Below are 14,102 nucleotides of genomic sequence, written 5' to 3'. Positions count from 1 at the left end.
TCAGGCTGAACACTGCACCTGTGGACAGATTTAACCACCAATCAACAGTACTCCTGTCTTGTCTGGATTGAGTCTCAATTTGTTAACCCTCATCCAGTCCATTGCTGGGCCCAAGTACTGATTCAGGACAATTGCCACCTAAACTGCATCTGGTGAAAAAGAGAGACGCATAGCTGGATGTCATCTGCATACTGAGGACACCTCAAGCCAAATCTCCGAATGATCTGTCAGTGGTTTAATGTAGGTGTTGAAAGAATGGAACCCCACAGTGTAACGGCTAAGGAGCAGAGCAGTAACTCTAACCCCGCCCCTCAGTACTACCTTTTGGGCAACTATTTGGGTTAGGAGCAGAACCATCACCAAGTGGTGCCTCCCCCACCGAACCCAGAGAGGCTCTTGATACCATGGTTGGTGGTACTGAAAGCTGCTGAGAGGTGCAAGTGAAGCAACCGGGTCGCACTCCTCCTGTCTCTCTCTTGGTGAAAATTAAAGTAGCTTCAATTCCAAAACCAGACCTGAAGCCTGACTGAAATGGATCTAGATGATTTCAGAACTGTGGTGCACTCTGGTGACCTCTAATGCGCTCTACATGGGGTTGCCTTTCTATGTGGTTAGGAAACTTCGGTTGTTCAAAAATGCAGTTACTAGATTGGTTTCCCGGATTTCTCAGGGAGACCATATTATGCCTGTTTTTAAAGCAATTGCATTGGCTACCAGTAGGTCTCCAGGCAAAATACAAAGTGCTGGTAATTATCTCTAAAGCCCTAAATGACTTAGGACCAGGTTATCTGGGAGAGCACAACCTTCTGCATGATCCTAACCACACATTTAGATCACCAAGAGAGGTCCATCTCCATATGCCGCCAGCCCATCTGGCAGTGACTTGGGAGAGTGGGCCTTCTCTGTAGTCACTCCCAGAGGTGTATCTAGGAAAAATAGCGCCTAGGGCACTGAAATTGCACCCCTGTCCGAACATTGGATACCCAGAGGGAATGGTCACCTCTGGATGCTGCCAGGGGGACTGTGCAGAGTATTAGTCTTTGGCCAAAGCTTCACTTGGACCCAAAAAATAATTAGTCAGGGAGCCATACTTGGGGCTGATGAGGGCTACCACTATTCTCCAGATCTTACATTGAAGAACCCTAGGCTGTTCTTAAAGCTTCATCTTAACATTTGTATGAGCAGCAGTGCTAATGAGCTATCAATTACTTCTTTCAAAACTGGGACTCTTGGGGCCAAGTTAGATGCAATGCCCACTAAATCCCTATGAAGTTCAGTACAGCAAAGTATAAAAAGAAGCTGAACTTGCCCATTTAGCAAATTCTAAAAGGGACACAATTTTCCTGCCTCTCATTTCTATCCATGATTAAAAGAAAAAGGACCTAGTCCAGAAGGAGTGGGTACATAATTTTGACTTTTTGCTTCACATTTGTATGTTCCAAGAGCCATCAATGTTCAAAAGTAATGAAAATAAGCAGATTCTCCTGAAGTGTGAATAGCCTTCCTTCATAAAGAAAAACACAAAACACAAAAAACCACACACACACGGCAGTTTTCTCTTGTAGTCTACTGATGCATAAATAGTTTTCAAAAACTAGTGTCCCTGTTTAACCAGGATTTTTGCATAGACTTGCAGTTTGTAAAATAAATTGACCTGTTTGTTCAAAGCCTGAAGCATCTGGCAGTGCATCACTCATTCACCATCTCAAGGCATGGGGTAAGTACAAATGCACTCTGAGAAGAGAAACCAAAACAATTCAGCAAACCTTATAAACCCTGACCTAGAATCTAGAGGCATGAGCTATAACATAGAGAATGGCCTTCATGTTATAAAAGGAGACAAGGGCTGAACAGCTAGATTGCTATGCAGTATCTGTTCAGAACCAAATATGCTGTTCCACATCCATCCCATTGGAAAGACATTTCTTATTAACATAAAAATTGCCTTGCTAGATTAGACCAAAGGTCCATCTGACCCACCACTCTAGCCAGGGTCCAGAGTTACATAAGGGATGAACAAAGGTTTGCATACTCCAAATGGGATGATTTCAGTATTTTAAAAAATGGGGAATTCACCTACCTATCCACCTGACACAGTGCCATATCATACAGCTTTTGAAAGTGTCTCCAATTTCAAAAGCATTTTATCATGTGATATGGGGCGGGGCTGCTGTTCAAAAAATGCACAACTAGCCTCCCCTAAATGACTCCGAAGAGCTTGCTCAGGCTTTCCGGAGCTTGAGGCCATGCCCCCTCTGACATCACATGCAAGGGGTGTGTGGCCTCAAGCTCCAAAGAGCCTGAGCAAGCTCTTCAGCATCATTTCAGGCAGGGCTTCCTGCCTGAAAGCATCTATTTTTCTTTTCTCTTCCTCTCTGGAGAGAAAGAGCAAACTGCTTGAAATAAATGGCAAGTGCTGGCTGGGGGCACGCCTCTCCCAACCACAGTTGGAGGCGGGGCATAGCAGGCACTTTGTGCTCCCCTGCAATGGCACCCAGGGCATGTGCCCTGCCTGCCCTACCCTCATTATGCCCCTGGTCACTCCTAGACTGTGGAATATGCTTCCTAAAGATGTTTGTGGTTTAACATCTTTACCAGCCTCCAAAAGAGCCCTTAAGACACACTTTTTAAAGCCTTTTTGTAACCTTTAAATTGTGTTAAATTGCTCTTTTTTAACAGTGTCTGCAGCTGGTTAGCCACCAAATGCTCAAGCACCTCTCCCAGGAAGGAGATTGACTGACTTACTTACTTATTTAATTTATATACTGCCTAACATCAAAATCTCTAGGCAGTGTACAGAATTAAAACATCATATAAAATATAAAACATTTAAAATTCATTAAAAAATAAAAATCATAATAGATAAAAACAAATTAAAATTTAAAAATTAGGTTTCATTTAAAAGCCTGGGAAAACATGTACATCTTCAGGTTCCTCCTAAAAGCAGTCAGAGAAGATGCTAATATTTCAGCAGGGAGCAAGTTGCAAAGCTCTGAGGTAGCCACAGAGAAAGCCTGGTTCTGAGTTGCCACTAAATGAGTTGGCAGCAACCATAACTGGACCTCTCCAGATGATCTTAATAGGCAACAGGGTTCACGACAGAAGATGCTCTCTTAAGTACCCTAGACCTAAGCCATTAAGGGCTTTATAGGTAATAACCAGTACTTTGTATTTCGTTTGGAAACATATTGTTAGCCAGTGCAGTTAATTTAGAATCAGTGTTATATGTTCCCTTCAGGTAAACCCAGAGATCATTCTGAACTAATTGTAGTTTCCAAACTATGTACAAAGGCAGCCCCATGTAGAGTGCATTACAGTAGTCAAGCCTAGAGGTTACCAGCATATGTACCACTGTTTTAAGGTCATTTGTCTCCAAAAATGGACATATCTGGTGTATCAGCCAAAGCTGATTAGCCACAGGCCTGTAGTTGTTAACATCCTCTGGGTTCAGACTAGGTTTCTTCCCTGCTTCCTTCAACAAAGCTGGAACCACTCCCTCTCTCAGAGGCATTTACAACCTGCTAGATTGAATAAGCCATGTAGGGCAAGGGTCAAGCACTCACAGGCCACAGAGTAGGCTCTCTAATGATCTCTAACCTGTTTTTAATTGGACTTACCCTGCGGCTTCCTCTACTTGATGCGGCCGTCTCCCCACCTGCTTCATCACCCTCGGGTGTATACCAAGGCACTGCATGGGCTCTGCTTTGTTGGTGAGGGTGCTTGGGAGCAGTAGTATCAACTTCCTGAGTTATCTCTCCATTCTAGAGAACATCTAAGACTTGAACAGGAGCGCCAGCCATATCCCCTGGAAAATTCCCCAGGCCCTTCGGGAATCCATTAGAATCCATTGGCCCCCGGGGGCATACCGTTTTAATAGGTCCCGCATATTTGCAGAGAGGTATAGCCACTGAAATTCTTAACCCCACAAAGAAGTAATCTGACCATGTCAAGGGTATAGATCAGGGCTGCACAACTTTGGTCCTCCTGTAGATGCTGGACAACAATTCCTATAATCTCCGGTCATAGGCCACTGTGGCTAGGGATGATGGGAGTTGTAATCCAAAAACAGCTGGAGGGCTGAAGTTGTGCAGCCCCGGCATTGGTTATAAAACCTGCACTTTCAGAACACCATCTTCCTGCCTAGATGAGAAAAACAAATCTAGAGTGTCTCAGTTCATATGTTGTACCAATAATAAGTTGACAACATGTCATGGGCACTATGACAGCCCTATTGTCAAGGTGTCCATGAAGTTCTGAGCCACCCCAGACAATGCAGCCTGGATGTTGGAGTAATCCGGAACAATCATCCTGGGAGTTCTCAACACCAAGTCCGAGACAACCTTTGTGAGCTCAGGGAGGGAAGTTGCTGGGCAGCAGGATGAGTGGTACACCAAGTGCCCAACATCAATTATAAACATTCTGAACTTTTACCTGCTCAGAGAAAAGATGAAGAGTGAGACTGACTTAAGGCAATTGAGAAGACTTAAGGAGTTGTCCCAAAGAGTACAACAAACTTCAACTATTTCAGATCTAGTTTGCTTAGGCTTGAACAACTTGAACTTGGTTTTGTGGGAACAGTTTATATGTGCAGTTCTTGGGTATATCTCTGTCACATATGGCTGCCTTGGTGGGGAAAGGGCAAGGCTGCAGCATGACAATTAATGGGGGTGGGGACTAGTAATGATACAGTGGTCCTTAGGTTTCTTCTTTGTTAGAATGGCAAATTCAAAGTAAAAATGGTGTCTCAGTTAAATGATACTCCCTTGGTTTGGATCCTGAAGAATCTCACATGAGGTCATCTTGCATTTTTTTTAGTGTGCATGCCTTGTCCATATTTAAGCACAACTTGTACAATAGTCTTCAGTGAGTTGATTCCGTCTTTTGAGATACTGTTTCCTGGTGGTTGTTTAACAGCTATTTGTGTGACTTTCAGATTTGTAGGTAGTCCTATCCCAAAACTTCTGTATGTGTGTACATTAAATCTGATATTTGAACAAAAGAAATGCCAGTCTAAAGAAACTTTGTATGCATGTGACACCAGTCAGCAAATGCCAGTGCAAATACAAAAGTGTTGCATCACTTCTGGAAAAGATAGATTTTGGCAAATCTCCAGGGAAAGGGAGTTTGGCAGTCATGGAAAAGCAGCCAAGAATACTTTTCTGCCCTCATTATTGAGACTTTCCACATGGATGGGATCACAAAGAGGCAAATCTTGCTTAATCTCTTTCCTTTGCTCCCATGTTAGTAATGTTTAGGTTCTCACATTTGTGACTGCCTATGGTAGTGACACAAACACCTCCTTCATCCACTGATCCTCCTTGGAAAAGACACTGATAAACGTTACTTGCCCTCCTACCCACACCTTGTTGGTCATTGCTTGCACAAAGGTGGCCTTGGTTCAATCTTGTTCCAGTTTGCAAAAGCTTCTTGCCTAGCAGCAATTCTTCCTTGTCTGAAGCAAGCAGCTGTTTAAATTCCCGATTTAGATATATCAGTACCATTATCCTGGGCTTCTAGGGACATTTGCATGACAGCACATCAACAGAAGTTTGAAGTGAGTTGAAACGAAAGTGGTAAGACTTTCCACTTTAGGGCTGCAATGTTTCCTTTCCCATAAGCCCATGAAAACCTCCTTAGCTGTAAGCTGGGTAGGTATATGTGGGCTTCCATGCTGTTGTGCTTAAAAAGGTCACAAAGCAGCTTTTAAAATGACACCTGGGGGATTACCTATAGGAACTGGGTGGCATCTCATTCGGCAAGCAAAATCCCCTAAGTTGTGAGGGTGCAAATGTTTTAGATAAACCAGAAAGGGTTGGAGTAGAATCGGGAGTAGAGCAGAAGGAAAAGTATTACAGCTGGTCAAATGATGGTAAGGGAGATAGCACATGCCAATACCAGGTAAGAAACTCTGCATATAGGTGTCTTTATACCAATGCCAGAAGCCTCTGAGCTGAGATGGGTGAGCTGCAGTGTTTGGTTGCTAATGAAAGCATGGATATAGTGGGAGTATAGATGGCCACAAGGTCCATCTAATAGGTCACTTGTTTCAGATATTTCGGTGTGGTCCTACATGCCTCGGGGCATAATGGAAACCTGGTGGAATAGTGAGAACCAGTGGGACACTGAGATTCCTGGATACAAACTCTACAGAAAAGACAGGGAAGGGTGGGGTTGGGGTGGAGTAGCACTGTATATTAAAGAAGGGATAGAATCCAACAAGCTAGAAAACCTAAGAGGACTGGAGTCCTCCAGAGAATCATTATAGGTGACAATACGAGGATGGAAATGAAATGCATTAATAGGGATGTGCTATTGCTCTCCAGATCAAAATGCTGAGCGTGATCTGGAGTTGGAGAAGCAAATTAGAGAGGCGTCTGAAAGACCGAGCTCTAATAGTGGGTGACTTCAATTACCCTCACATAGACTGGGTAAATTCACATTCGGGTATTGACAGAGAGGACGGATGTCTAGACATGCTAAATGCCTGTGCCTTAGAACACAGAAAGCCATGGAACCAATCAGAGAGAAGGCAACCTTGGACTTAATCCTGAATGGTGCCTAGGACCTGGTGCAAGATGTCAGAGTTGTAGAACCATTTGGGAATAGTGTGATCCCATTCAGCTGATATGCGAGTGGAGCATTGCCAAGGAAGTCCAACACAGATGCATTGGACTTCAGAAGAGGAAACTTCTTAGACAAGGGGCCACCACTAGTCTAGTGGCTATAGGCCACCTCCAGCCTTAGAGGCAGGATGCCCCTGAATACCAGTTTGCAGGGGTACAAGAGCAGGAGAAAGGGTGTGCCCTCACCTCTTGCCTATGGGCTTCTTAGAAGCATCTGGGGGCCACAGTGTGAAACAGGATGCTGGACTGGATGAGCCTTGGCCTGATGCAGCAGGGCTGTTCTTATATGCCCTACAGGCTTCCCAAAAGTGTGGTGTTTGTTCCTTTCACTTTCTGCCCCACACTGTTGTTTTTTTGTAATGGCTGACCTCCTTAGGGAAATAGCTTCATCCTGACGTGTGTTGATGGGCTTCTCTTGCTGCTTTATAGTGCTTCAAAAAGACGTCTGTCAAACCTGACATACCTTTGGGTCGTTTTTGATAAGCTGCCTTCAGAGAGCTTTAATTCTCATTCCCTCTTGGTCTTCCTGTTCTTTGGTGAACAGCATGTGTAGATGAGCTGTAAATAGATTCTGTATCTTCAAGATCTTGCTTGGTGGCTGTTTTGAAGATGTAACTATTTTTATTTATTTCTCCTGTAACGAATGTGCTGCTTTGACACAATATTGACTTGCACATTTATTTTGTATCACTTTACAGCTGCTCACTTGATAAATGGCTTCCACTGAAGTGTTCTGTGCTTATTCAATCCGTTATTGTCTCCTCTTTCCTCCCAGTGAGCTCAAAGTGACACACACGTCCCTCCTCCAAGCCTTATAACAATCCTTAAGTGCCACTACAGAACTTAAAAGGTGATATGAAAGAACTTTCTGATACATGACTGCTCTATATATCCAAGTCATTACTTTAAGTCACAGGCACCAAATAATTATAATGTATAATGTATATGTAAACTTGTCATTAAAGCATGTTCCATGTGTTACCATGTGTCCTACATAGAAAGCACTCTAATGGGAGAGCATCCAGACTAAGTTTGCCATAACCAAGTCTTTTTTGAAATTTAAGTTAGTCATAACTAACTTGTCTCATTGATTTCAATTGAGGTCAGTCATGATGATCCAGTTTGGATGCTGCCTGTGGATTTCCATCACATTCCTGAATTTGTGCTTGATGTATGTGCTAAATAAATCTCACTTCTGTTTGAACAATCTTTGACAAAGGAAAAATAGTTGTTCTGTCAGCCTTATCAAAAGCTTGAAAGCATTACTCTTGATAGAATATAGAGGAAAATAAATGATGGCTTGGTTACCAGGTGTTAAAAAATGCATCAGTCAAAGACCTGCATCAGTTTTCCTTGTGAATATCTGTCCAGGATATAAAGAGAGGCTAAATGGTGGCAGTTACAATCAGTTTAGCAAAAGCATGAAATCTGGGCAGTCTCGCCTTCTTATTGTCCAGTACCAACTAGTTTTTGTTCTGTTCTCTGTGTTTGTGTATTTGAATTACATAAGAACAGCCCTGCGGATCAGGCCCAAGGCCCATATAGTCCAGCATCCTGTTTTGCACAGTGGCCCACCAGATGCCGCTGGAAGCCACAGGCAAGAGTTGAGAGGCATCCTGCCTTTGAGGCTGGAGGTGGCCTATAGCTCTCTGACTAGTAGCCATTGATAGACCTCTCCTCCATGAAGTTATCCAAACCCCTCTTTAAGCTATCCAGGTTGTTGGCTGTCACCACATTTTGTGACAGAGAATTCCACAAGTGGATTATGCGTTGTGTGAAAAAGTACTTCCGTTTGTTGGTCCTAGACTTCCCGGCAATCAATTTCATGGGATGACCCCTGGTTCTAGTGTTATGTGAGATGGAGAAGAATTTCTCTCTATCCACTTTCTCCACACCATGCATGATTTTATAGACCTCTATCATGTCTCCCCACAGTTGTCTTTTTTTTTCTAAACGAAAAAGTCATCTTTTTAGTTTTTCTCCATGCAGTCTTTTTTTCTAAACGAAAAAGCCACAGGTGTTGTAGCCTTGCCTCATAAGAAAGGTGCTCTAGGGCCCCTATGGGCCCCATTATTGGCTAATGGTGCAGAGGTGCTGTGGGCAAAGTACCTCCATAGAATAAGTCCCACTGCATGAGCAAGGAGGGTAATTTTTGCTGATATCGCATTCCCTCAGAAATGCACTTTAACACACACTCTCTCTCCCTCATACACATATGTGTCCATGAGGGTTGTGTAACCATAAATGGGATATAAAGGTTTGTAATAACTCTTCCTTTTAGTCCCGCTTGTATCAATCATTTGTCACATTCCTATTTTCCACGAAGTGGTGAGGAACAGGAATGAAACTAACTCACAAGTTGACACCCTTCCCAATCAGAAGCTGTGTTCCAGGGGCTCCCATTGTTTGACAACATTAATCCCGATCTGATCCAGTTTGCAGTGCAGATGGTGCAGTGCCTGCACATTCAATGTACAGATGTATAGCAGTGCGGCTAACAGCCTTAGAGAAGTTTCAACAGTGTATAAAAGCAAGATTCACTTGTTTCTCCAACGTCTTGTTGAGAAATGATGACATGAGCAGAATCTGTGCCCTGTGGTTTTTTAAGTTACAGGAATGGCTTCCCTTCACATCCTAATTCTGTGTTACAAAATCAAGGGTTGTAAATGGGGAAAAAATTGCTGTGAGGGCTGGCCAGACTTCCTCCTTGCGCAGGCTAGTTGGGGAAGGAAAACCTTCCATTCCGCTGATTGCACTTTGTGGTGTTTCTTAAGGAGCTGACATAAGAGAAGACTATTTCTGGGCCACGTTCAGTGTATGAATCATGCCCCTTGGTTAGTCACCACCAGGTTAGTCACCACTTTCCTTGTGACGCTTGGCCCAAAACATGATTACATTGCTGAGAGGATTTGGGAATAAGAATGTCTTTTCTTCTCTAGCCTCCTTCTCAGTAGGCTTATGAGATCACCTGGCATTCCATGTGTATGTCCATCCGTGTGTCCCCCATGATCAACTTCTCAATGCTTGGACCAATATGAACCAAATTGGGTGCAGTTCTTGGGGCACATAGGGACACCAATGTAATGGCATAATCCACCCCAATTCAAGATGGCAGATGCATAAATATTTGAGGCACAAGGGGGCTAACTTGTGAACTGCCTAACTGATTTGGACCAAATTTGGTACAGTTGTAGCATTCAGGTGTAACATAAATTAATCAGCATAAACTGAGTCAGCATTCGAATGTAAGCCTCAGTTGTTGGTGGCAAAACTTAGAGATAACCGAAGGTTCCAATTGGAGTTTGGCAAGGCTAACTTAGCTCTTGGCCCTGCAGTTTTGTGGGTTTGGGTGCACTGCAGTTACAACCCCAGCCAGCTATAACTGTGGCTATCCTGTACATCTGAACTTGGCCAATATGTACCCTCAAGACAAGACTCACCTTTTTTGCAGGTTTTTAATTGAAATTTTTAATTTGTTTTAATAGCTTTAATGCTGTTTTTATTGTGTGTTGTGGATTTTTAATCTGTGACTTTTATATTGTTTAAATTTTGTACATTACCTAGAGATGTATTGGGCGGTACAGAAATATGATAGATAGATAAATAAGTAAATAGGTGGACATGTGAACATTTGAGGTGCAGTTGGGCTAACTTGTGAAGCGCCTAACCGATTTGAACCGAATTTGCTACAGACATAGTGTCACATAGGGATGGTTCAAGGCTATAGTTCGTAATAGGGGTGTGCATGGTCCGGAGTCCCCCCTGTCCGGCACGGGGGGGACTGTTACTTTAAGCGGGGGGGGGGGTGGTAGTACTTACCCCCCCCCCCGCCGCTCTTCCCCCTCTGGCGCTGTTCCTTTGAAAAATCTTCTTGGGGCGGCAGAGTTCCTCCCTGCCGCCCTCGTCGTTGCTTAAGGTGTGCGGTGCGCGCTCGTCTCTGACACTGCCGTGCACTGCATACATCATATGATGTATGAGGCGCACGCACGGCAGCGTCAGAGACGAGTGTGCGCGCCGGGCGCATGCGCGCCGCTAGCACTCGTCTCTTTTGCACCTTAAGCAACAACGACGGGGGCAGGGGCAGCGGGGAGGAACTCTGCCGCTCCAAGAAGATTTTTCAAAGGAACAGCGCCGGAGGGGGAAGAGCGGCGGTGGGGGGGGTAAGTACTACCACCCCCCCGCTTAAAGTAACACTCCCCCGCCCATCCGGACCGCCGGACCGGTCCGGAAGTCATTCCAATGTCGCCGGACCAAAACCATGCACTCTGCTAGTTCGTAATGATGTGATCCACCCTGATTCAAGATGGTGGACAGATGAAGGTTTGGGGTGCAAGTGGACTAACTGGTGAACTGCCTAACCCATTTGGATAAAATTTTGTTCATTTGTAGGAATAGTGAAAGGAAAGTAGACAGATTAGTTCTTACTAGAACAACTTGTTTAATTTCATCCTGAGTTCATTTTGGGATTTATATATTTTTTGAAAAGCCCCTTCTATAGCACTGCCATCCAGGAGTAGCCACCTTGTCCATAGACAGGTGGCCTTGTTGCAAGTTGTGGCTTTCTTATATTTAGGAAGGGGAGAGTAAATGTCCCCAATCAGCACAGCATTTCTCCCAGTGTCTGATGCTGACATCTCCTTTGTGTTCTTTTTTTAGACTGAGAGCTCTTTTGAGACACATAATTGTTCTCATTCTTTTTGCTGCATGAACTGCTTCAAGAACCTTTTGGGAAAACTGTATATAAATATTAAGAATATACAAGGCTTGACAAATCCCTGGCGCCAAGGAACTGTTGTGCCTAGAAACTGAACTATGGTACCTAGGCTGGGATATTTATCATCATCATCATCATCATCATCATCATCATCATTTCTTGTTTACACAGTCAGACAGGTGTTATTGACTGGTTTGTTTTATCCAGACATCGAGTCCTTCCCAAGGACCTAGGATGCCAGAATTTTATTGTCAATTGTTATAGATATCGTCGCAGAATATAGGCTGTTCCCAGTAAAGCTGCTTTTTGTAATTGGCTGATGGTGATTTCTGTGGCCCCTATGGTGTTGAGGTGCTCTTCAAGGTCTTTTGGAACTGCACCCAGGGCGCCAATTACCACTGGGATGATTTTGGCCTTCTTCTGCCACAGCCTTTCAGTTTCAATTTGTAGATCTTTGTAAGTTAAAATAATCGACATAGCAATACCAGGGGATAGCAGAATAGAAGAAAAAGAAATAGAAAAAATAACCATATTATTATTATTATTATTATTATTATTATTATTATTATTATTATTATTATTATTATTATTATTATTTAACACAGTCAGACAGGTGTTATTGACTGGTTTGTTTTATCCAGACATCGAGTCCTTCCCAAGGACCTGGGATGCCAGAATTTTATTGTCAATTGTTATAGATATCGTCGCAGAATATAGGCTGTTCCCAGTAAAGTTGCTTTTTGTAATTGGCTGATGGTGATTTCTGTGGCCCCTATGGTGTTGAGGTGCTCTTCAAGGTCTTTTGGAATTGCACCTAGGGCGCCAATTACTACTGGGCAGGGTGGATTTGATTTAAATCAAACTGATTTAAATCACGATTTAAATCACAATTTAAATCACTAGCAGGGTGGATAAAAATAAAAAAAATCTGATTTAAATAAACCCGATTTTTTTTATTTAAATCGGATTTTTTTTATTTTTATCCACCCTGCTAGTGATTTAAATCGTGATTTAAATCAGTTTGATTTAAATCAAATCCACCCTGCTACTGGGATTATTTTGGTCTTCTTCTGCCACAGCCTTTCAATTTCAATTTGTTGGTTGTTGTTGTTGGTTGTTCGATTTCTATACCACCCTTCCAAAAATGGCTCAGGGCAGTTTACACAGAGAAATAACAAATAAATTAGATGGATCCCTGTCCCAAAAGGGCTCACAATCTAAAAAGAAACACAAGATAGGCACCAGCAACAGTCACTGGAGGTACTGTGCTGGGGGTGGATAGGGCCAGTTACTCTCCCCCTGCTAAATGAAGAGAATCGCTACTTTAAAAGGTGCCTCTTTGCCAAGTTAGCAGGACTTCCCTGCTATACCTTAATAAAATCTTTTTCTTCCAGAGAGCCCTGTTTCTGTCCCAAGTATGTTGCTTGTTAAAGGAACAAAGAGGAGCCCATTTAATCTCCCCGCTTCACTATGTACATCACTAAGTCTGGTAATTTTGTCAAGTGTCCATTGTCTGGATCCCAAATTTTGGGGCTGGCTCAAAGGTTCCAAAGAACATTTTTCAAGGTTTGCAAAGGTCATCCACTTTGCATGACATGCAAGTGATCAAGAATGCTTTGGTGTAGTCATGTAACTTGATATAATACAGTGGAATTAACTGCTCTCTTGGTGACTTCAAGATCCCTTCTACCCTGTCATTCTGACCTCATGACCTCTAGATGGTGGAAAGCTGCCAGAAAGTGGGTGTCTCACCCAGACTGTATTGGAAAGTCTGTAGATGAAAATTGTTGTAGGATCCAAACTCTTCAGTATTATTATATCCATATGTAGTTGTCAAAACAGGAAGAATATTTGTCGTTGCTACCAGGCAGGGATCTTGAAGGATGGTGATGTGTTAATGGGAGAAGGGTCAGGACATGCAAGAATGAGACTTGGCTGAGGATCCTACTATCTCCTTTTATTTTTAACATTTGTTTGAATTTATAGGAAGCTGAGGACTGTGGATTCAACTTGTTGCAATCTCAGCTAGTAGGTTATGTAAGGAATCAAGCTGAAGATAATGGCAGTTCCCCATTTAGTTCAGTTCTGGAATCATTGAATCCAAGATGATCAAGAGCAAAAACTGATGGAAAGGCAGCCAGGATATCACCTGTAAAAATGAGGATGAACTATTTCTCTACTTGGATGTGGCTATCTTCCTCTCTCTTTATTTATTTGAAAAAATAACTGCTCTCTTGGTGACTTGGTGACTTTTTGTGTCCACAGGAGATGAACTAAAATGCAGCATACGACGTGCACAGAGGACAGGATCCACCATGCACTGGAGAGGTGCCTTCATGGCCTCAGCAAAAGCGCTGTACCCAATAGCACTTGGACAGGCAAGTGATATCTAAGCAAGGTTAATCTTTCCTCGTCTGCAGTGGAAACTTGTCTAGATTTCTGTCTCTTTCGTTTATTGTTCCGCTTCTCAATTGTAAGGTTTTTACTGCATGTTATGGGTGGGGGGTGGGGAGATGGCAAAATGTGGTCTGACTTTATCTAAGGCGGCTTCTTGTACTTCACTTTTATACTGAGCTGCTCCAGGATTCAGCCCTATCTGGCTCATGGTTGGTGCCATTCTGGTTACAGCTTCCTGGCAGTGGTTTTAGCAGTTGCTGGCTGCAAACTGTGAATTGCCCTTATTTTGCAGTGGAAATGCTAACCACAGATGCCAGATTGAGGCAGCACCCACTGGAGAAGCAAAGAACCCTCAAGAAGATGCAATG

General features: G+C 43.2%; 1 protein-coding gene across 8 annotated transcripts in view; it reads left to right on the top strand.

Annotated features, from left to right (window-relative positions):
• PIK3R5 (phosphoinositide-3-kinase regulatory subunit 5) overlaps positions 1-14,102 on the top strand; it is a 98,021-nt gene that overhangs the window by 41,523 nt on the left and 42,396 nt on the right. For all 8 annotated transcript variants that reach the window (XM_053303104.1, XM_053303107.1, XM_053303108.1 and 5 more), the window contains one exon: positions 13,603-13,715. In XM_053303104.1, coding sequence (XP_053159079.1) covers positions 13,616-13,715 — 100 coding nt within the window. In that variant the 5' untranslated portion in view covers positions 13,603-13,615. The remainder of the gene's footprint in view (positions 1-13,602; positions 13,716-14,102) is intronic.

This window comes from Hemicordylus capensis, chromosome 2 (genome assembly GCF_027244095.1).
Source record: "Hemicordylus capensis ecotype Gifberg chromosome 2, rHemCap1.1.pri, whole genome shotgun sequence".
NCBI classification, from domain to species: domain Eukaryota; kingdom Metazoa; phylum Chordata; class Lepidosauria; order Squamata; family Cordylidae; genus Hemicordylus; species Hemicordylus capensis.
This window is presented reverse-complemented; position numbering and strand designations above follow the sequence as displayed.